At 51.3% G+C, this 23,029-nt stretch overlaps 1 protein-coding gene, 1 long non-coding RNA gene and 1 pseudogene across 15 annotated transcripts; 1 reads left to right on the forward strand and 2 right to left on the reverse strand.

The window, feature by feature from the left end:
- Positions 1-13,245, reverse strand: LOC114111349 (uncharacterized). Of its 2 annotated transcripts, none has more exons than XR_006058382.2 (3): positions 13,166-13,245; positions 11,943-11,997; positions 1-11,849 (listed from the first exon to the last, which is right to left on the reverse strand). It is a non-coding gene; the product is annotated as an uncharacterized LOC114111349 (long non-coding RNA). The 2 variants fall into 2 exon arrangements; XR_003587419.3 differs by having other exon boundaries at positions 11,938-11,997.
- Positions 12,880-22,826, forward strand: LOC101112543 (protein EOLA1-like). Of its 13 annotated transcripts, none has more exons than XM_060407618.1 (6): positions 12,880-13,313; positions 13,491-13,631; positions 14,185-14,306; positions 15,205-15,380; positions 16,600-16,880; positions 17,590-22,826. In XM_060407618.1, the coding sequence occupies exons 5-6, from the start codon at positions 16,628-16,630 to the stop codon at positions 17,835-17,837; spliced, it is 501 nt and encodes a 166-aa protein (XP_060263601.1). In that variant the 5' UTR covers positions 12,880-13,313; positions 13,491-13,631; positions 14,185-14,306; positions 15,205-15,380; positions 16,600-16,627; the 3' UTR covers positions 17,838-22,826. The 13 variants fall into 13 exon arrangements, 12 of the variants coding, with proteins under 12 accessions (XP_060263601.1, XP_060263599.1, XP_060263597.1 ...); XM_060407616.1 differs by having other exon boundaries at positions 12,880-12,946; positions 13,491-13,915; positions 15,293-15,380; XM_060407614.1 differs by having other exon boundaries at positions 12,880-13,915; positions 15,293-15,380.
- Positions 20,047-23,029, reverse strand: part of LOC132658807 (heat shock transcription factor, X-linked member 3-like) — an 11,887-nt pseudogene continuing 8,904 nt past the window's right edge.

A 23,029-nucleotide genomic window follows, 5' to 3' on the forward strand; every position in this document is an offset into this window, starting at 1 on the left:
TTGTGCAAAAACCCCCTCCAACTTTATTATTTAAAAGATGTTTATATACCCTAAATTTTACATAATGGAAGATACAGAGTCATGCAGGGGCAGCAGTCCTGACCCTTTCTGTATATCTTTTTTGTATACAAAAGGTCTCAGGTGATTAACATTATCTTCTGGCCAGGAGGCTTGCTAACACTTTTTTGGCTCTCTTTCTTAAAGAACGTTAATCTCGTTTCCCCTGAAGTGTTTTTCTTTAATCTGCATCTCCTTAAAGTATTAAAGTTACATCTCTATAGAACAAAGGTGCAGTGGGTTATAACAAAGAAGGTACTTAACTCAAAGATCTAACTAATACCAGGCCTACTACTTGTTTTTCTATATACCAACTATATCTAGAAATAAAGGATATGAAAATTTGGCAGCAAGTATTGGTTCAACAAATGAAACTTTTAATCAGTCCTATTCTAATGATTTTGACTCCTCGGAAGCCCCTACATTCCTAGGATGTTTTAAGCTTCCTGTGCTTCCTGCGGTCAGGAGGCCTCAAACAATCACATGAGCAGCTGTACGAGTCCTGCAGGCAGGCTAAAAAGCCATCAGAGGGGTTTTGGGATTGAAATACTCTTTCAAACGCAGAAGACTAAAGCCCTGAATTGACTTTTTCCAGAGAATGTCAGAAGAGTGGAAAAGCAGGCCGATTCTTATTTTTTGGGGGGTGGATGCTCAGGAAATTCCAGGGGGAAAACCTGAGGTCTGATTAGCCTTGCCATCAGAGCTCTGCCGCATGATCTTGTCACGAGTGGAATTCCTCACGCTGGCTCCCGGCAATGGGGTAGTTGTTTCATGTCATGTGGGATCCTCTCAGATCAGGGATCGAATCTGGGTCTTCTGCATTATCAGGCGGGTTCTGTACTACTGAGCTACCAGGAAAGCCCCAGAAATTCATTTTCTGACAGTTCTGAAGGCTGGAAGTCCAAGATGAAGGTGTCAGAAGGTCAGGTATCTCCTGAAGCCTCTCTCCTTGGCTTGTAGATAGTGATCTCCATCCTGAATTTTCAAATGGCACTTTCCCTGTGCATGCCCAACCCTGTGTCCCTTTATGTCTCCAAACTTCCTCTTCTGATAATAACCACAGTCAGAATGAATTAAGGCCCACTCATATGACCTCATTTAACCTTAATTACCTTTTTAAAGTCCCTATCTTCAAACAGAGGCACATTCTGAAGTGCCAGGGTTAGGACCACTGCTGCTGCTGCTGCTAAGTCACTTCAGTCATGTCCGACTCTGTGTGACCCGATAGATGGCAGCCCACCAGGCTCCCCCATCCCTGGGATTCTCCAGGCAAGAACACTGGAGTGGGTTGCCATTTCCTTCTCCAACGCATGAAAGTGAAAAGTGAAAGTGAAGTTGCTCAGTCGTGTCCAACTCTTAGCGACCCCATGGACTGCAGTCTACCAGGCTCCTCCATCCATGGGATTTACCAGGCAAGAGTATTGGAGTGGGTTGCCATTGCCTTCTCCGTTAGGGCCGCAACATGTGAATTTGGAGAGGGGCACAAAATTCAGCCTATGACAGAGAATAATGAGCATATTCAACACTTAGATTTGTAAAATGTCTATTAAGGAAAGCAGTGTTTTTACCAGGCTCAAGCAAACAATTGCAGGCAAAAAATGAATAGGTAGAACTTTAACTGCTGCCTTAATTTGGAAGAGACCTTTCATGAGTTCCTTGGGATCTCAGTTCAGGATGTGAGGATCACTTGCAATAAGGTCAGCCTTGCCTTTCAGTAAATCTTAGCTCTATTGTATTAAATCCTTAAATGCAAAAATGGTAAGGACCTAACAGAAGCAGAAGAGATTAAGAAGAGGTGGCAAGAATACACAGAACTATACAAAAAAGGTCTTAATGACCCAGATAATCATGATGGTTTGATCACTCACCTATAGCCAGACATCCTGGAATGCAAAGTCAAGTGGGCCTTAGGAAGTATCACTAAAAACAAAGGTAGTGGAGGTGATGGATTTCCAGCTGAGTTATTTCAATCTTAAAAGATGATGCCTGTGAAAGTGCTACACTCAATATGCCAGCCAATTTGGAAAATTCAGCAGTGGCCACAGGACTGGAAAAGGTCAGTTTTCATTCCAATCCCAAAGAAGGGCAATGCCAAAGAATGTTCAAACTACTGCACAATTGTGCTCATGTCACATGCTAGCAAAGGTAATGCTCAAAATGCTCAAAATCCTTCAAGTTAGGCTTCAACAGTATGTGAACCAAGAACTTCCAGATGTACAACCTGGATTAAGAAAAGGCACCAGAGGAACCAGAGATCAAACGGTCAACATCTGTTGGATCATAAAAAACAGAAAAACATTTACTTCTGCTTCATTGACCATGTTATAAAGCCATTGACTGTGGATCACAACAAACTGTGGAAAATCCTTAAAGAGATGGGAATACCAAACCACTTTCTTTGCCTCCTGAGAAGCCTGTATGCAGGTCAAGAAGCAACAGTTAGAACTTGAGATGGAACAACAGACTGGTTCAAAATTGGGAAAGGAGTATATCAAGGCTATATATTGTCACCCTGCTTATTTAACTTCTATGCAGAGTACATCATGTGAAATGCTGGGCTGGATGAAGCATGAGCTTCAATCAAGATTGCCAGGAGAAATATCAATAATCTCAGATATGCAGATGACACCACCCTTATGGTAGAAAGGGAAGAGGAACTACAGAGCCTCTTGATGAAAGTGAAAGAGGAGAGTGAAAAAGCTGGCTTGAAACTCAACATTCAAAAAATGAAGATCATGGCATCCAGTCCCATAATTTTATGTCACATAGATGGGGAAAGAATGGAAACAGTGACAGATTTTTATTTCTTGGGCTCCAAAATCACTGCAGATGGTGACTGCAGCCATGAAACTAAAAGACACTTCCTCCTTGGAAGAAAAGCTATGACCAACCTAAACAGCATAGTGAAAAGCAGAGACATTAATTTACTGACAATGGTCCGTCTAGTTAAAGCTATAGTTTTTCCAGTAGTCATGTATGGATGTGACAGTTGGACCAGAAAAAAGGCTGGGTGCCAAAGAATTGATGCTTTTGAACTATGGTGTTGGAAAAAACTCTTCAGAGACCCTGAATATTCATAGAAAGGACTGATGCTGAAGCTGAAGAGGATGAGATGGTTGGATGGCATCATCGACTAAATGGGCATGAGTTTGAGCAGGCTCCAGTAGATGGTGAAGGACAGGGAAGCCTGGAGTTCTACAGTTCATGGCATCAAAAAGAGTCTAAACAATTGTATTAAGTCATGAAAGCTGTGACAACAAGATGAACTGACCTCTCCTGAGTGCCTTCTCTGCATCAGGCGCTGTGCTATGCAATCTACACCTATTAAGTGATTCCTGTCGGTTTGACAATACTTATTAGATGAGAAAGCAGGTTTAAAATGGCAAAATAACTGCATTTTTAGTTCTTTATTAAAGCAACCGAACTTGCCTTGTCATTAATAAGAATACAAGGACAAGCCTCATCTTTACTGAAATTTTTATATTTAATTCAGCAAATATTTGAAAGTTAAACCTATTAAGCACTGGGATCAGACTTGGGGGAAGATGGGAAGAGTGAGGTAATTAGACTTTGGACTTGTCCCAAGAGGCTGACTGTGTAACTGGGAGAGAGGAGAAATGGACCAGGTAAAAGGAAGAAAGGATACAGCCAGGCACGGTACAAAGCCTCGGGAGAACTTTGGCCAAGAGGACACTGATCCCTACAGAGAGGACATGGGAAAGCTTGGAGGTGCAGTCTGCACTGAGCTGAGTAAACTGCAGGAGGAGACATGGAAGCATGCGGGTTCCTGGAGTCTGTCTCTGTTCTTCAACAGTATGCTTTCATGAAAACAAGCAGACAGTCTGAGCCGAGGCGGGAGCACTTTCAGACAGATCAACGTCTGAGAGCAAACCCCTGGCAGGAGCAACACCGTGTGGAGACAGTGCAGTGGAGGAAGGAGAGGGCCACCTGTAGGGTCTGCATGAGTGCAGGTGTAGGCAACTGGCGTGGAGAGTGCCTTTACAAAATAAGGAGCCAACATTCAAAAACTAGGAGACCTCTTACTGAACTTCAGCTTTTTGGGCCACTCTGGACAAATCAAAAGGCCTGGCACCTGACCTGCACACCCTCCTATTGTGAGTGGCAGCTCCTCCTGGGTTAGATCGTGCTCTCTCCATGTGTTCCAGCCCTCTCACTCCTTGTGGTTTGCACCCGCTGACCTCGCTTCTTCAAGTTGCCTGCCAGGGCCCTGGAGCAGCAGGGACACTGTCACTTGGCTGAGTCTCATGGTGAGTCAGAGGACTAAAAAGGTCAACAGGTTCTGGGCTTAAATCTTGTCACTACAATTTAACTACCTGTTACCTTAGCTTCCTCATCTGTTAAGTGGGCATAACAGTATACTCAAATCTATAGCAACCACTCAGTATGTGTAATTTGCTTAGCATAGCATCTGGGCCCATCAGTTCAGTTCAGTTACTCAGTCGTGTCCAACTCTTTGTGACCCCATGGACTGCAGAATGCCAAGCTTCCCTGACCATCACCAACTCCCAGCGCTTGCTCAAACTCATGTCCATCAAGTCAGTGATGCCATCCAAGCATCTCATCATCTTTACCCCCTTCTCCTCCTGCCTTCAATCTTCCCCATCATCAGGGTTTTTTCCAATGAGTCAGTTCTTGGAATCAGGTGCCAACGTATTGGAGTTTCAGCTTCAGCATCAGTCCTTTCGATGAATATTCAGGAATGATTTCCTTTAGGATTGACTGGTTGGATCTCCTTGCAGTCCAAGGAACTCTCAAGAGTCTTCTCCAACACCACAGTTCAAAAGCATCAATTCTTCGGCCTTCAGCCTTCTTCACAGTCCAACTCTCACATCCATACATGACTACTGGAAAAACCATAACTTTGAGTAGACAGACCTATGTCAGCAATGTAATGTCTGCTTTTTAATACGCTGTCTAGGTTGGTCATAGCTTTTCTTCCGAGGAGCAAGTGTCTCTTAATTTCATGGCTGTACCATCTGCAGTGATTTTGGAGTCCAAGAAAATTAAGTCTCTCACTGTTTCCATTGTTTCCCCATATATTTACCATGAAGTGATTGGACCAGATGCCATGATCTTAGTTTTTTGAATGTTGAGTTTTAAGCCAGCTTTTCACTCTCCTCTTTCACTTTCATCAAGAGACTCCTCAGTTCGTCTTCACTTTCTGTTATAAGGGTGGTATCATCTGCATATCTGAGGTTATTGATATGTCTCCCAGCAATGTTGCTATGCCAACAGCAAGCTGCTTAAAAACAGTCCCCAAAACCCCAGAGGGATGCAATAGCAGGCTGAAGAAAAGTGGCATGGAGTACTTTTTTCTGCCCTTGTCAGCCAATGGTAGTTCCCAAAAGCAGATGAAAGATCCTGGCAGTATTCCTGGTTCTCTTCTCCATAACATATTTGCACACCAAATTTATCCCAGCCTTTCAACTCACGGAACCATCCCTGTTGTCCTAGCGACTGTGCGTTGTTACTACACCCAGCATACAGATGTGAAAACTGAGGCTGGAAAAGGGTCATCACTGGCTCAAGATCTTAAACCCTGGCCTCTGAGCCACGACGCCACAATGCAAAGGACAGACCAAGGCAAAGACACTGATCTGAGCTGTTCAGCCCTGTGCTGGGAGGCTAATTGGCCATACACCCTCAGGGGTAACCAGGGAACCTGGAGGGTCAATGGGGCACAGAAGCCGGGGTGGGCAAGCAAGAGACAGCTTCCAGATCATGGGATGGCAGAAAAGCCACAATTTTGCTCAACAAAACCTGGCCTTTGCAATTTAGGGTCCAGGTTAATCCTAAGAATATGACTAGCTACCAAGCACAGAGCAAGTGAGGCCCGGGTGCCACTCCCTAAAGGCAGCTTTCCATCCTGTCCAAAGTTAATGCACAGGCTTCTCTGAGACAAAGGGGGCCGCCCAGCAGGGCAAGCAGCACCAGCAGCAGCACAATGCCCTTTCTGCTCGTCTCCTCTACCTGCTTTTCCTATTGGTGCTTGAGAAGTGTGCTATGAAAGCAAGTCAGCAAGGTGAGCCTAATGCTGCTGAGCTTCCAGTGTCATTGCCTGTATCCCCAAACCAGAGACGTCTGAATCATGTTAACACCCCAGAATCGTGTGGGTGGACCCAGGTTTTGTGGGTCTGTACTGGGAGACCGCACCAGGCTCCGGATGTCCTGAAACAAGATGGTGGACAGGTGCCCAGAATTACAAACTAGTGAATACATGTGCTTGCCAAGGCTCCTTCCTCTTTTTAGCTCTAGATTCCTCCCATTTCTACCACAGAAGACCACGGCTGGCACCAAAAGATTTCACATCCTGAGGCAGTTTGGCAGATGGTGGGGTGTGTAGTCACCCAGGTTGACCTGGGGCTGGCCCTCAGTCCTGCCTGTCCCAGGAAGAGCACCCCTGCAGGCCGAAGGCTGGAGGAAGGTAACACATGCAGCACCCCTGGGCCTCCGTCAGTCCTCTGAAAATGTCGGCTCTTACTGGGGCTAGGATCACTTGTGCCTAATGCTGTCCAAAAGCCTCGGGGGCCACAAGAGTTTAGGGATTTAGAAATCATTAACAGGGAGGCAGAGATCATCAGCACCCTGGCAGGGGCTGGCAAACACACTGACATGGCTGCAGTGAACAATGAGACTGTTAATACCAAGTGGGCTACATAGGGAAAACTCGGCACACTATAGATAGCTTCTTCATATCATCCACTTTTGGATTTACTAACAAAAGTGTTTAGGTTGAGCTGGTGAAAACACTTGGCTGCTGAAGTGTTCTGGGAGACGGAATGGTGGAAAGCAGATCATGGACCTGAGGCAACATGCAGATGTTGAACTCCTGCAGTTCAGGGAAGAAGCTCCCAGCTTTATGGATTCCTGGTCATGCTACAGCCCCCAGTTCACAAAGCCTGTCAGTTTGACTTAGCTCACACTGCCTTCTGTCCCCAGGGGCCACTGTATACATCTTTACTCGAAATCCACTGATGGCCCTCAAGTCCCAACCTAGGCCACATCTTAAAGGACCTTTGGGACTGGGGCTGATGGTGTCCATGTTCTCCTCCTTTCCTAATTGGAGGCTCTTCACTGTCTCCCTGTCTCCTAGCTGCAGGCTTCAAAGTGCACACCTGCATTCCCACTCATTCTGGGGAAAGCTCTCTTGGGAAAAGAGATGCCTCTTCAATCACTACTCATAGTAGGTGCTTTCTGGTTTACAGATTGCTTTCATGTGAATCATCCCGTGACTTCTCACTCCCATCAGATACACCAACAAATAGGATTACTCCTAATGGGGACATTTCACACTGCGCTCATCCTTCAGATAAAGAAATGGAGACTCAGAGAGGGAGTGATTTACCAAGACTCATACTCCAGCAGTGGTGGGGTTGCGGATCAATCCAGGTTTGAGATGGCAGAGCAGAGTGTGTTTCCTCTCACAGTGCCTCTGTGGAGGACCAGAGCCTGCCCAGCCTACCTGGGTAGCATTACAAGTACCAGCACGCAGCCTTGCCTCTGCAAGCAATGGATGAAACTTCACAGCACATCAGAGTCTCTAGAAATCCTGTGCCAAAGCTCCCTCTGGGGACCTGAACAGATGGTGTCAGGCTGGGGGCCCTCCTACAAACTTGTCTGGTCCAGCTACACTCCTGGGCTGTTCCCTTCATGGGTCTGATCCTTCTGGGGGCCCTTCCCCCATTTCCCAGCCAAGGAGACCCTCTTCACTATAAGACCCAGCCCAGATGGCCCTCCATTGTCCATCCCTTTGAATCAGTGGTTGGTTCCCCACACTTAATGCTCCCCAACCTCTTGACACATTTCAGGCTCTGCTCTTTACAGGTCTGCCTGGAAGATGAACTCCAGCCTCCTCACCTCCCAGCCCTGAGTGATGCAAGGGTGAGTGGACACCTGACACCCTGCACAGTGGAGGAGTTTCTTGCAGGATGTGTATCCTTGGTCTTGAATGGGCTTTGCCTTGCGAGGTCTGACATCCAGATCTGCCCTCTCCCATCAGCCTGTGCTTACACTGGGGCTAGCAGATGGCTGGGTGGCCAGTGCACTGGAAGCAGTTCTCCTGCCAACCCAGCAGCTGTCTAGTGCAAAAGACACCAAGAGCCCCTCCCACCAGGCTGCGTGCAGGGCAGAGCATAGTGCCACCCAAGCAAAGGTACTTGACGTCCTGTGTGTACACATAGCCACCGTTCAGGCACCAATTCCTGGTGTCACTTCTCCCATTTGGTCAATAGCGATCACAAGGCCTCAGGCACTGTGAGGGCCCGAGAACTGGAGCCCACCGTGGACACCTCCAACACCCGTCTGTGCTCTGCACCTCCCGACAGGCTGGCAGGAACTGTCAGGTCAACATCACAGGTGAAGGGATGCCCTGCCCACCCCTGCCTGCTCCCTGTCCCCTTAGTGGTGAGTCCCCAGCCAGTGTCCGGCACCACTGCCCCCACCCTCAACTCGTGGGAACAGCCTCATGAAGGACCCATCCCGAGAAGGCTGGCCCTGGAGTGGTCTGAGGAGAGGTGGTGAGATGGGGCCTTGGTACATGGTTGACACGCCCTGCCCCACAGGTTATGAGGACCTATCCTGGGGGTAGTTGGTGTGCACTCAGCCCTGGGCTCAAGGCCACAGCCCAGCTGCTAGAACTTGTGCTGGGCTGGCAGGGGGAGAGGAATTTCCTAGCAACTGAGAAGATCCAGGTGTGTGGAACGTGGGAGGAATACAGTGAAGTAACTTCTTTGCTTTGCTCTCTACAGGCAGATGACCAGCTCAGGGTGAAGAACAGTGAGAGCCAAGGCGGGTGGCAGGGTCTCCCCAATAGCTGACAAAGCTTCAGGCAGGATTCGACAGGAGTGGCTGAACCTCAAAGAGACTGAACGTTCTGCCAAGGCAGGCCCGAACCGCTGGCATTGGAGGTCCTCTTGGGAAAACCTGCATCCCTGACACGAGGGCCAAGGAGACCAGGAGGCAGGGTGCAGAAGACTGGGATATCCCAGATGTCTGAACTTCTGAGCCTGCAGCAGCAGCCCACCTCCTCCACCCCATTAACAGTTGGTGTCCCCCCCAACCCCCAAGGGAACAAACAGGACCAGAGTCCTCCCCCACATGTGCCCTCTGTCCCAGGAAGCACGGGAGCTGGCCACTCCGATCTGTGGCAGGACCCACAGCACTACCAGCACGAGAACCAAGGAACCATGGGAAGAGCTGGTCACCTACTGCCTGGCCACCAAGCAGAGTGAAGTCACTGTGCAACACAGGCCGGGCTTGATGAGCCTCGTTGTGGAGGAGACAGACGACACCCTCCACCCACCATCACCACTACCCAGGGGCCGCAGCAGAGGTCACGCGGTCACTCTGAGCAGCCAGGACCCAGGGACCATGACAAGGTCTGCTGCCACCCAGGAGGCTGGACCCACAGAGCAGGGCAGGTGGTCAGTAAAATGTGGCCTCCCAGAGGCTCAAGAGGTGGGCAGCTGACCAAGGTACAGTCCAAAACTACACTGAGGCCAAGGGCAGCTGCCCCAGTAAACAGGTCAAGATCCCTCGTCCAGGTTCAGCCCCTGAGCCAGTTCTCAGGTCGCACTGAGGAATAGGGACAAACAGACACAGGGATGACCCCAGCCCCTCCCAAAGGGACGTCGGGCTCTGTGTTGGTGACCCCACGTGGGGTGGTGGAACCACCAGAGGGGTGGAGGTTGCCAGACAGGGTCAACTTGACACCAACGTGAGAGACATGGTTAACTCTGACTCTGCAACCACTTTAAAAGGACCCACTGTGCTGGGGTTTCTGGGCACAGGGGCTCAAGGGGCAGGGGACACAGGGCCAGTCCTGAGGATTTGTCAGTCGGTCTTGAGCTGAGAGAGCCTGGAAGGCAGTATCCCCCAGAGCCAGGTGCAGGACTTAGTGAGACATCTGTCGAGGAGTCCTTCAGAACCTGAGGGAACATGTGATGTGAGGAAAAGATGCTAAGGCTGAACAGAACTCCATCGAGTGAACTCCATTAAGTAAAAGAGAAATGCACAGAAAATGCCGGCGGGGTGGGGTGGGGGGTGGTACACGCCCCACTCATCAACTGGAGAACCTTCTCACTTCTGGTAGCACCTCACGGGTGTTCTCTGCTCCTAACTCCTCACACCCTCTCTGGCGACTTGGCCAAGCACATAAGTACTCAAAGGGTAGCCAGATGGGGCTCCCGCCCAAAGCATGAGAGTCCACTCACGGAAGTCCTCTCACCATGGGTATGGGATAGCAATGCACACTCCAGTCTTCCCTTCCTACTCCTTGATCTCACAAACTAAACAGCTGGATCCATTCAGTGGGCTGCAGCCTGATCTGGAAGCCTCTTCCAGTGCTGGGCAGTCTGGCATTCAGGTTTTGGCCAAACCTGCCCAGACAGAGGACAGTGAAGAGCACATAGACCCAAGAGCTCAGGAATGATGGACACGCATAAACCAGCATCTCCCACCCCTGTGTCAAACGTGATATACAGGCCTGTGATGTCAATGTGAGCAGGGCAGTGCCAGAGGCTCACAAAAGGTCCCCCTGGGCAGTGCCCCAGCCCTTTGGCATACAGCACCCTGAGTAGCGGCAGCAGAGTGGCCACCCGTGTCCGCAGGTCCCATGTGTGCCATGTCCTCTCAAAGAACTGCAGCGGAACTGAGATGAAATCAGAAACACGTCCAGTTCTCAGGCTGGCCCCTCCATCTGGGTGGTATAGAGAGGGGTGCAGACAACAGGACCTGCCCTGGGAACAGAGAGGAAATAGGTGTGGCTGACCTCCCAGAGCTACATGGCTGCCCCTGGGCTTGTCCCATGTGCAGGAGTCCAAGGCCCAGGACTAAAGCCAGGCAGGGACCAAGGGACTGACATGGACGTGAAGGAGCCCTCTCTCACGGGCAGAGTGCTGGACGCCAGGGCAGCGTCTCCTTGGGGACTGCTCGGCCCAGTTATGAGGGGGTGGATGGTGGCTCCCAGAAGGAGGGCCTGAGAGACACACACTAACCTGTGGGGCACTTACGGCTCCAAGAGACCAGGTGAATACTGAGTTCATTGCTAGCCTACAAACAGAAGAGGACGAATCTGCAATACAAACACCAGGGCGGGATGAATGCTCAGACCCTAAAAGAAGCGCCCACAACTTGGCACAACTTGGCACAGAAAAGACACATGGCTCAGCAGAGAGATGAGCAACAGGCATTTCAGAGAAGAAAACACATCAGCCAAGGAGGACATGAGGAAAACTGAGAATCTGGGTCGAGCCTGTCCCATGTCAGTGTTGCCTGTAAATGCACAGCAGGAGGAAAGTGGAACCCTCACCAAGCCTCAGAGACCCAGGTGGGGTGGGAGGCAGCACTCCCCATGGCTTGGTCCACACATGTGGGCGCGTGAGGACAGCTGGGGCCAGCAGCAGGGAAGGGACAGGTGTGGAGAAAAGCCACGGAGCAGGGCCTCACAGCTGCCCCATCAGCAGCCACACTTCATAGGAGTCCAGTTTACTGGGCAAGGTCTAGTTCAAAACCAGGATTCGGGAGAATCAGCAGGATCCCACCCACCATTCACAGGACCCTCCCTCACGATCTGAAACCACTACCAGGAGGTTCTGGGGTTTCTGGAGACAGCTGGTAACCACTCTCAGGGCGAGGAGCAGAGCGCCAGCATGAGGGAGTTGGATGTGGTGATTGCTCGGGTACCCGCAGTGCTGAGGCCTCAGATCCAGGAGGCAGCCTCGCCCCTCAACTCATGGCTGGCAGGCTTCTGCAAGGAGACAGCAGGCTGCACGCTGAAAGAGAAAGCACTGCTCCAACTCTACATTCCCATGGCAGCAGTTATGTGGGTGCCTGGCTAATGGGAACCAGGTAGACACTGACCTTACCTTCCTGGGGCTTGGCGACACTCAGGGGTCCAGACTCATGCCCAGCAGCCACAGCCTGGGAAGAAGAGGGGGGCAAAGGTGGGCAGCAGGAAGAGGCAGGGCGCCCAAAAACTCCAAGATGAGAGCAGCTGACACTGGGGCAGATGGAGAAAGGGATGTTACAGTCATGCCTGGAAGGAGGACAGTAGGTTGTCAGAACAAGAGGAGCCAGTAGTCCAGAGGCAGAACTGCATGAGAAAGTGTGGGGTCCCAGATGAGCTCTGCACAGAGTGTAGGACCAGCACAGCCACCCAGAGTGCTGGGTGAGGAGGAAGAAGACCCCAGACCACCAGAACACGCTCAGGGCATCATGGACGGGTTGAGACTTAAAACAGGAGAGGGCTCAGCTGCGCTTTCAATTGATGAGGATGAATGTGTGTGCGATGTGACTCAGAACCGACAGTGTGTGCAACTCAGGCTGGAGCAGGAGAGACAGCAGGGGTCCAGGCGAGTGCGGGGGGTGGAGTGGGGGGCTAGGCTGACAGCACTGGCCCCAGGCCATGAGGCCTGAACTCAGCTAGTAGTAGTGGGGACAGGAAGAGGATCCTTTACTCTGATCAGGCACTTGGGAGGCTGGAGCACAGCAGGGAGGGCGGCGGTCAGGAGCAGAGTCAGGGGGCTGCCCTGGATGGGCTGAGCCCTCAGACGAAAGGAAGAGGACAGGAAACATTTTTGAAAGCGAAGCTTCTTTTATCTGGGACATCTCAGGTCCCAGGGGCAGCAGGAAACTGAGGATTTTCCTTCGCATCTGCAAAAAGACAGACTGTTGCTCAGCAATGGGCCAGCAGCCCCAGAGTGGCTTGGAGGGGAGCCAGCCTGGGCTTTCAGCCCAGAGTTGGGGAACTCCGCCCAGAGGCTGCGCCTCTTCCTGCTTCCCTGGCCCCTGAAGCTCGGATGCAGTCGCTGAGCACACTGGGTCGCGGTCACTTTGACTCTCGCCGAGTCTCGCCGACTGGACGCCTATGGTACGGACTCAAACTGGACAAGCCCAGCCTCCGTGGGTTCCCCAGGCCCACAGTAAGCACTAGGGACAGGAAGCCCCGCTCCGCTCGCCCGGTGGCTCCATCCCGCTCCGCTCCACCCCGCCCCGCCCCGCCTCCTTCTCCCGAAGCTCCTCTTCACCCAGCCCCAGACTCCTCGTCCTGCTCCTCCCATCTCCTCCCCTTTTCCGCCCGACCGCTCACTTCCTGGCCCTCCCTCGGGTCCCGCTCCAGGACACAGGTCTCGAGGCTCCTCCCGCGTGACGGCTCCTATTCTGTCTCCTAGCAGACAGGGCAGGCGAGAGCAAGCGCCTTTGTTCGTACGTGCGTGTCTATGTAACTGCGTGCTTACGTGAGTACGGAAGCCATACACACTGGAAATCAAGGGCTTCAGTGTTTGTGGGCGCGACAGGACTAAGGCCAACCGGCGCCGTCACCTGACAGCGGTCCCGGTGGCGGACTACTGTCCTGCCTGGTGGCCGCTGCCCGGCCATCCCAAAAAAGCGCCCGCGACTCGCTCTACTTGCAGGAAGGTGGGACCTACCTCGTGCGCTGACGATACCTCCGGGCGGGGGTTTCCAGGCTCTGGGACCAGGAGCCCCTGCCAGGGGACCGAGCCGGACCTTCCGGTTCCCTTCACGGCCACAGTCCCCGCCTGCTTTCCTTCCACGTATGTGTCCTGGCGATGCCAGCAGGTCTGCCCTCCAGCCTCCTGCTCCTGCCTCCTGGACTGTGACCTTACACGAGCCCCCTCTCCCCGCCCCCTGTGAGCTCCCCACATCGGGCCCTGACCTGAAGAGCTCAGCTGCTTGTACGTGTTCCCCTCCTGGTGGGGTCCAACCAGGAGTCCATGGAGGGCGGCCGACTGACTGTGCCGGCCTCTGGATCCTTCCAGAGTGGCAGTGTGAGGGGAGGAATCATTTTCTCTTCGTAGTTGCTCCAGTCTTCTGGGCTGTAAGTCACCATCACTCCTGGGGGATGGGTTTCTGTGCTGACCCTTGAGGCACTGTGGGGGTCCCTGTCCCAGTCACACGAGGACAGGCCAGCTGCTGTGATGAGCAGAACCTACCCTGAGGGAACCTGCATGTGTGTTTCTCATCAGTTGGGCCCTCCTGGGTCCCTGTAGTCTGAGGCCCCTGCCAAGGAGAGCATGGTGGCTTGTTGTCCAACATTGCTGTCTTCTCACTGGTGGTTTTCTCCCTGTTCCTCTGGTCCTCTTGCAGGTGAAGACGCACAGACAAGCAGGCGGAAGAGTGTTTTCACCTCTGGCCACCAAGCAGGCACCCTTGCTTCGAGTGGTGGGAAAGCTTGAGCCCCGTCTTGCTCAGGGATTCCACCTACACAGGTGAGATTCAGAGGCGCCCAGGAGGAAGGGGTTGGGTTGGCTGAGACACTGTGTGGTGGAAACTGGGCAAGCCTGGGATCCAATCACATACCCCAGTAGAAGACATAGCAATGGCCATGCCCCAGGGGGACAGCCAGGCTCCCTGGTAACCAAGCCAGACCCAGTGAAGAGGGTGACCCTTTGTCACCCAGCACGTCGACAGAAGTTCAGCAGGATGATGATGCTCGGGGCTAGCCAGTGCGTGAGGACATGGCACCCTTGCCTGTGGTTGGTGAAGTGGACAAAGGGGAGCCTTTGTGGAAGGCCATTTGCTAGTGTATGTTAGCACCTCGGGTGTGTGCTCTGTTCCCTGGGCCACTTCCTGCATGACTCTTCAGTCAGTGAGTATGTGGTCATGTCGAGTGGCTGTATTGGCAGAATGAGTTTTCCCTACCCTTCCATCAGGAGGGAAGCATCAGTAACTTGTGGGACCCCCAACACTGGGAGGTGTAAACAGACACCATATAAGCGTGAAAACAAATGCATGAAAATAGATGTGCAAACGTGGAAGAGTGTGCCCAAGGTGCTGGGAGTGGAGAAGCCATCCCCCCTTGCCCCTGCGGAGAGATGTCCACACAGGGCTGACCCTCTGGCTTCATTTGCTGGCAGTCATGTTAGGGTCACACAGGCCGGCTGGCTTAAATACAAAGCGTGTTGGTTCAGGAGGCCAGCAGTGGAGGTCGAGGTGTCAGCTGAGATTGGCTCTTGTGAGGGCTATAGAGAGAGTCTGTCCCATCCACTCCCACACTTCAGGCATTGCTGGCCATGGTGGGCATGTCTGGGCTTGAAGAGCTCCGCCTTCCTCTTCACCTCAGTTCTCCTGTGTGCCTGTCTGTCTCTAAATGTGTCCTTTGTATAGGGACAACCGTCCTGTAAGAGGAGGGTCCATCCTAATGAGCTCACTTGACCTCGATCAGCTCTGTGAAGACCTTTCTTTTGTCTGTAAGGTCATGCCAAGGTACTTGGGATTGAGACTCCAGCACCTGAATTTGAGGGGACACAATGTGACACCTCACACCCTACAAAGGCTCTGAGGTAGGAACAGACTGGAGTGTTCCAAGGTTGGAAGGATGACCTTCATGGCTACCAGGGGTGAATCCAGGGGCGAGGAGAGCAGGCCATCAGGCTGTGAACCATATCATGTGGTTCCTCATGGGCCTGGGAGAATTGTGGCTCTCCTATGCTAGGGGAAGGAAAGGCCCAGAATGCCCTGGGCTGGGTGCTTCCAGGACCTTGTCCCCATCCTCACAGCCATGTGGAAACAGAAGCTCCCTCGGAGGTGCTGAGGATAGTGAGGTTCAGGCCCATGGCTCTGATCCTCCACCTCCACTCCCCTCCAGAGAACAGGGACCCACTTCCAGGTACAAGGAAAGAAGTAAGGTTGGAGGTACGTGTAGTCAGGTCCCCTGCAGTCAGGGACTGTGACTCTGTGCCTCAGCACCTCCTCAGGTGTCAAACAAGGTGACAGTAACATAGCAGATAATTTGGGGTTTGAATTCTGTGATCCCTGCATGATGCCGTCCCAGGCCCTGGCGAGGACAGGGAGCATGCCAGTCCCAGTAGTTTCTGCTCTCCGTTCTTTCTCTAGGCTCTGGGCAAGGGCTGGGGCATCTGATGACAGTGGAGGCAGTGATGTGGGAAGGACTGGGAGGAATGTGGCTGCCAAAGGTGTGAGGAAGATACCTGGCAGGGCCGTCTGAGGTCCAGGGCACCCCAGGGCCGAGGCCAGATTGGTTAGCATGGATCTGCCCTCAGCAGCTCTGGGCTAAGATGGAGATCTCCAGAGCATGGGCAGGGATGGGACCAGGAGCTAAGGGGTGGGATGGTGGCCGGGGGTAGGGGAAGCTAAGCCCAGGACAGTGCCTGTCCGTGCTGGGAGAGGACCAGAGCCCAGCCACTGGGCTGTGAAGCCAGGGGGCTTGCCCTCCCTCCTCAGTGCTCCCAGGGTTTCGAGTCCCTCTGTCTTGGAACTCACCATGTGCCTCTCACCATGTACCTCTCTCCCACTGCCCTGCCCTCCTTCCTGACCTCCCCACAAACTCCATGTGATGGATGGGTCCTCTAGGTCACCACCTCCCTATCTGTGGACCACGTGGAGACGGATGGAAAGAGCCAGCCCTCTCTGATCCCCCAGATTCTGTGTCAGCAGGCTTGGAGGATGCTTGGGCACATGGGGCTGAGGTCCAGCCCATGGCTGTGAACTTGCAGGCCACTGTGTCAGGCTCCTGACCTTTGTGGTTCTGTGTTTCTGCAGCCACGTGAGGCCCTAGGAGCCCTGGGAGATGAAGTTCGGCTGTCTGTCCTTTCGACAGCCTTATGCAGGTTTCATCTTAAACGGTGTCAAGACCCTGGAGACGCGGTGGCGGCCTGTGCTACGCGGCCACCAGCACTGTACCCTGGCAGTCCACATTGCTCACCGGGACTGGGAGGATGCAGCCTGGCGGGAGCTGCTGGAGCAGAGGCTGGGGATGAGCCCCGCCCAGATCCAGGCCTTGCTGCAGGACGGGGACAAATTCGGCCGCGGAGTGATTGCAGGCAAGTGACACCCTGCCCCATGCTGTCTGCGTGGCCCTGATGCTGCCCTGCATTGTTTTCTGTTGAACCAGTTGGTGAGAGGGGTTGGGGGGAGCTGAGGTTTCTTCAGAGGAGCAGCAAGGGTCCCTTGGCTGGGAAACGGTGGCCCAAGGTCCCTTACCACCAGTCTGGACCTCAATCCCCATTTGTGCTCTGAGGCAGAGGCAGGTCCAGGTCTGCATGTGACACTTGTCTCTCTGTGTGTGTGTGTGTCCCCACGTGTTTGTGTGCCCAGCAGAGACCATGAGAAGCAGGAAAGCACCCAGCCTGGGTTCCCCACTGCCACTGCCTGCAGCCAGGCCTGAGCAAGTCCCCTGACTCCCCAGGGTAAGGCCCCACAGCAACAACTCCGCTGGTGAATCGCTTCAGGGTCTGATATCCACAGGTTCCTTGTCAGGGCCTTCCTGCTCTGTCCCTGTGGCCTGCAGTGGGCAGACTGAGAGCTGCCTGTGGCCTGGTGGGTTCGTGAAGCACCAGACCTCTCCCTTTCATTTCGCTCCTTCCCTCGCTTGCCCTTGCCCCAAATTCCCTTTGCCAAGGTGAGACCATCTGAAATGCTCAGCCAGAGGATTCAGTTCACCCTGGTTCCCTGCTGTGATACATTTTAGTCTCTAGCAGGCAAGACTTTCAATGACCTTGTTCTCATTCTGTGTCCTGTCTTTGTACACAGGTCTCGTGGACATTGGGGACACTTTGCTGTGCCCAGAAAACCTAGATCCTGAAGAGATGGAGGAGCTGGAGAATCAAGCCCTGTTGCCCGACCTGCGACAGAAGTACCTGACTGTGCTCACCAATCCCCGCTGGCTGTTGCAGCCCATCCCTGGAAGGGGCGGGAAGGACATCTTCCTGGTGGACATCCCCCAGCACCTGATCCCCCTTGGGCAGGAGGCCTGTCCAAGCTGGGCTTTCAAAAGGTGACCAAGAGACCAGCACATGGTGACACTATCCAGTCACCATTGCACCCTGGATGTGCCCATCTGGTTCAGTCTGAATTGGCCCCATCTTGGGGTGTTCTGCCAATTTGGTGTGGGTCAGGGTGCCGGGACACCTCTCGTGCAGTGCTGCACTGGACTCAGTGAGAGTCTGCAGGAATTTGACCTTTACGATAGATAAGATGGCGTCGCCACTTGTTTTGGCCCTGCTGTGTCTGGGTGGTTGAGAGAAACGTGTTGTTAGGAAACCGCTTAGTGTTTTTCCTCTCTGCTCTGGTCCAAACTCCCCGTTGTTGGAACAGTGACCAGGGGGTGATGGGGGAAGGCTGGGGACTGGGCTGTGCGTCAGCAGGTGGAGAGGCATCCAGCACACAGAGAGGCCCACAGGCCCAGAAACAGGCCCCTGGATCGGGAGCTAGAGATACTCAGCTGCTGATCAGAAACTTGTGGCATCATTGGGGGACCCTTGAGGAGCCCCTTCTGCTTCAGGGTGCACAACTCAGGGAAAGTGACACCCCCAAGGTCAGGAGCCTGGCTGGGCCATCTGCTGAGTGGCAGGCAAGGCCCAGGGACCAGCCTGTCCTGGGCTCACCTCAGCGCTCATCCTGGGAGTCAGACCCTTGGCCGAGCGTGTGAAATGCTGCTGCTTCAGTTGAAAAGGAACCATGGAGACCAGACTGAAGCCTGCTTGGGGCGTGGGCTTCCAGCCTTACCTGGCCCACCCTGTGCCATGTGTGAATAGCATAGACAGAAAGAACACAGACTCGCAGTTCTCGTTCAATTCTTTATTTACTCCCATGGAGTTTGCTCTACTTTATTACAGCCAGAAATCTATTTGATTACAGGAGAGTACTTTTGAGTGTCCGTAAGAAAGGCAGTGCCCAAGAATGCTCAAACTACCGCACAATTGCACTCATCTCATACGCTAGTAAAGTAATGCTCAAAATTCTCCAAGCCAGGCTTCAGCAATACATGAACCGTGAGCTTCCAGATGTTCAAGCTGGTTTTAGGAAAGGCAGAGGAACCAGAGATCAAATTGCCAACATCTGCTGGATCATCGAAAAAGCAAGAGAGTTCCAGAAAAACATCTATTTCTGCTTTATTGACTATGCCAAAGCCTTTGACTGTGTGGATCACAATAAACTGGGAAATTCTGAAAGAGATCGGAATACCAGACCACCTGACCTGCCTCTTGAGAAACCTATCTGTAGGTCAGGAAGCAACAGTTAGAACTGCACATGGAAAAACAGACTGGTTCCAGATAGGAAAAGGAGTACATCAAGGCTGTGTATTGTCACCCTGCTTATTTAACTTATATGCAGAGCACATCATGAGAAATGCTTGGCTGGAAGAAGCACAAGCTGGAGTCAAGATTGCCAGGAGAAATATCAATAACCTCAGATATGCAGATGACACCACCCTTATGGCAGAAAGTGAAAAGGAACTAAAAAGCCTCTTGATGAAAGTGAAAGAGGAGAGTGAAAAAGTTGGCTTAAAGCTCAACATTCAGAAAACTTAAGATCACGGCATCTGGTCTCATCACTTCATGGGAAATAGATGGGAAACGGTGGAAACAGTGTCAGACTTTATTTTTGGGGGCTCCAAAATCACTGCAGATGGTGATTGCAGCCATGAAATTAAAAGATGCTTGCTGCTTGGAAGGAAAGTTATGACCAACCTAGAGAGCATATTATGAAGCAGAGATATTACTTTGCCAACAAATGTCCGTCTAGTCAAGGCTATGGTTTTTCCTGTGGTCATGTATGGATGTGAAAGTTGGACTGTGAAGAAAGCTGAGCACCAAAGAACTGATGCTTTTGAACTGTGGTGTTGGAGAAGACTTGAGAGTCCCTTGGGCTTCAAGAAGATCCAACCAGTTCCATCCTAAAGGAGACCAGTCCTGGGTGTCCATTGGAAGGACTGATGCTGAGGCTGAAACTCCAATACTTTGGCCACCTCATGCGAAGAGTTGACTCACTGGAAAAGACCCTGATGCTTGGAGGGATTGGGGGCAGGAGGAGAAGGGGACGACAGAAGATGAGATGGCTGGATGGCATCACCGACTTGATGCACATGAGTTTCGGTGAACTCCGGGAGTTGGTGATGGACAGAGAGGCCTGACATGCTGCGATTCATGGGATCACAAAGAGTCAGACACGACTGAGCAACTGAACTGAACTCAGGGACATAGCAGTTCAGGGATTGGGCTTGTCCGTGAAGTGCACACAGAGGACACACGTGTAATCTAAGGACTCTCCCTGCTCCTCCTCCACCTCAGGGGCCTCATTTGGAGCCATGACTGAAAGGGCCACCATCAGGATGGAGTAGCAGGTCTTGTGCAAAGTCATTACCAAATTGTAATCTGGGTACTCTGAGGGGCTCTTGGGCAGTTCCCCTGTTCCATCCCTTCCAAAAGTAGCTGGGGGCACAGACGTGGCATTGCTGGATGTGCCCTCTCCACTGGGACTGCCCTGCTTGCTGGGGAGATGGTTTCTCCCAGCCCACCTGACTATACTGCCCATAGACCAAAGGCCAGAGAACACAAATGAGCACCAGCTGGGGGTTATGTGAGCAGGTGGTGTTCCCTTGTGGACTTTCTTGTCTGCCTCTCGGGTGTACTGGTTTTGGTGGAGTCGAGGAGACTGTCCGGTTGCCACCGTTCACTTCTTTGTCTTTATGGTTGCTGTTGCACTGGCAGTAGGCTGAGCAATTGTTCTGGAGTCGCCTTTCCTCCAGATGTTCTGCAGGAGAGGCTTGTCTCTCTGAAAGTTGGAGTTGGGATAGATCTGAAAGAAATGAATCACTTTAACCATCAGGTGGGAGAAGAGCCCTTCCTTGCTGCCCTCCTCCCCACCACTATCCCAGCCTTGCCTAACTGTGGAGACAAGGTCTCTTCATTCCTGGCAGGTTATGAGGCCCTAGCATGTTGCTCCCTAGAGCTCCCCCCAGGGCTGTCTTTACTTGAGGTGTTACTGGCCCCCTCTGACATCAAGTGGCCCTTCAAGGTTTGGGGTCACCCCTGTCTAAGAGGGGTGGGTCCTGTTTGGATCCTGTCTAAGAGGGATGGTGGAACACAACACATCCTGCTTTCTCCTCTTTCCTTAACCACCCTCATAAGAAAAATTTTTCCTGGGAAATGAAACCCATCCAGCACTCAGCTCGTCTAGTCTTCCTGGAAGGGCTTTCTATGTTACCATCATCATCATCTTCCCTGCAGAGCGACCCGAAGGGTGGATTTTACTGAACTCATACAGGTTCAGTTCACTGATGAAACTCTTGATGCTGTCTGTCTCGAAGATCTGGTCCAAGCCTCTGCGCTGGAGGACTTCCATCTGGGAGAGATCTACTTCGATGACCTCATCGTTCCAGCATGTAGAAGTGAAGGCTGCATCCTCCACGATCTTCCAGAGCTTCCTGGGGAAGGACAGCCTGAGGATGGCATTGTTCTCTTCCTCGGCTGTTTTTGGGTTCAGGCCCTGTGGGGCGGATTGTCTTAGAGGTGTTGATCTTGGCTCTCAGGTTGCTCACCCTGCTTCTCCAAAACCTCCCCTCAATCCACGTTTCGATATGGGGAGGAATCACAGGAGTCCCCTGCTGCAGGTTCCCCATCAGTTGATGGGGCCAGCTGGGCTGCCTGTGCCTCATGGGAACTCTGACTGGCGATGGAGCCAGTCTAGCTCAGGAGAATTCTCTACCCAGGCAGTGAATGCTCAGGGCAGAAGGGCCTCTCAGACCAGGGTCGGGGTGCCCAATAAATACTGTCTGGAGATTCTAGAATCTGGATCCTGGGACAGGCAGCCAATTAAGTGATCTGCTTCCTTAAATGATAACAGTATTTACTTTTGAGGATGAAAGTGAGGTTCAGGAAAAGGGTCAAATATGGACTTTTGCTTTTTACTCAATTGTATCACTTAATATTATAAATATTAGATAAATGTTTGTCCAAGTAAATAAAAGGATAAATATATGTGACTTACCATTCAAGAGGGCAAACAAGATACAAACAATACCTGTAGAATGATCCCATTTAAATAAACCATATTGTATATGTATATATTTATATGTATGAGTGTTAAAGGAATAGGCAGAGTTCTGAAAGGATGTTCACTGAGAGGTTGACAATGTTATTTGTGAAGGGAAGGGGACAGAGGTGAGAGTGTGACACTATTTCTTCTCTATTCTTCCCATTGTTTGAACTGTTAAAAAGAAAATATAGTTAGGGAGCATGGTAACTTTTTATGTGTCAACTTGGCTAGGCTATATTGCCCAGTTGCTTGGTTAAACATGTCTCTAGATGCTGCAGTGAAGTTATTTTTGCATGTGATCAACATTTAAATCAGTGGACTATAAATAGATTATTCTCCATAATCTAAGTTGGCTATATCCATACAGTTGAAGGCTTTAAGAGAAAAAGACTGAGGTCCCTCAAAGAGGAAGAAATTCTGCCTCCAAACTGCCTTTGGACTCAAGTTGTAAAAGTAACTTTTCCCTGCATCTTCAGCCTACCTGCTTTTACTGAACAATTCAGAGATACAGATACAGATACAGATATGGATATAGATATGTGTGTCTGTGTGTTTCAAACACATTCATTGGAGCTGAAAAGGCCTGACTGGGAATTCCAGCTTCCTCACTTCTGTGTTCTCAACCAATTAAATTAAACTTTATAGATTTCTATTTACTTATTGGTATATACAAGGGAAATAATGGAAATAATTATTTGCATTACTCTGAAAAGTGACATAGTGCTTGCCTGGTTCATTGAGCATTATCACAGCTCAGCAAATGCCATTTATTGTGATTAAAAATGTTTTTGATTTTTTTTTTTTCAGTTTTCAGGGTCGTTTTTGGCAGACAAATGCTCTTACAGAGAACAACAGGAACACCCCATTAAAACATCATGTAGTCCCACCACACACACAAAAAAAGATAATTATGTGATGTGACAGATGTGTTAATAAATGTATAAAGTCAATGCATTGTATACCTTAAACTTCAGTTCAGTTCAGTCGCTCAGTCATGTCCGACTCTTTGCGACCCCATGAATCACAGCATGCCAGGCCTCCCTGTCCATCAACTCCCTTAAACTTACACGATGTTATATGTCAATTATATCTGAATTTAAAGGATTTTTTTTAAAAGAATAATGTAGGATAATGGCATGAAGGTGGACTAGGA

Source organism: Ovis aries, chromosome X (genome assembly GCF_016772045.2).
Source record: "Ovis aries strain OAR_USU_Benz2616 breed Rambouillet chromosome X, ARS-UI_Ramb_v3.0, whole genome shotgun sequence".
Lineage (NCBI taxonomy): Eukaryota > Metazoa > Chordata > Mammalia > Artiodactyla > Bovidae > Ovis > Ovis aries.

Excerpts from the sequence above, each read along its gene's own strand:
- LOC101112543 (XM_042242219.2), top strand. The coding sequence starts at position 12,944 with ATGGTACGGACTCAAACTGGACAAGCCCAGCCTCCGTGGGTTCCCCAG. Across the intron at positions 12,999-13,490 it reads GTGGGTTCCCCAGGCCCACA|GAAGGTGGGACCTACCTCGT; the intron begins GTAAGCACTAGG and ends CTCTACTTGCAG. Across the intron at positions 13,916-14,184 it reads TTGCTCCAGTCTTCTGGGCT|GTGAAGACGCACAGACAAGC; the intron begins GTAAGTCACCAT and ends GTCCTCTTGCAG.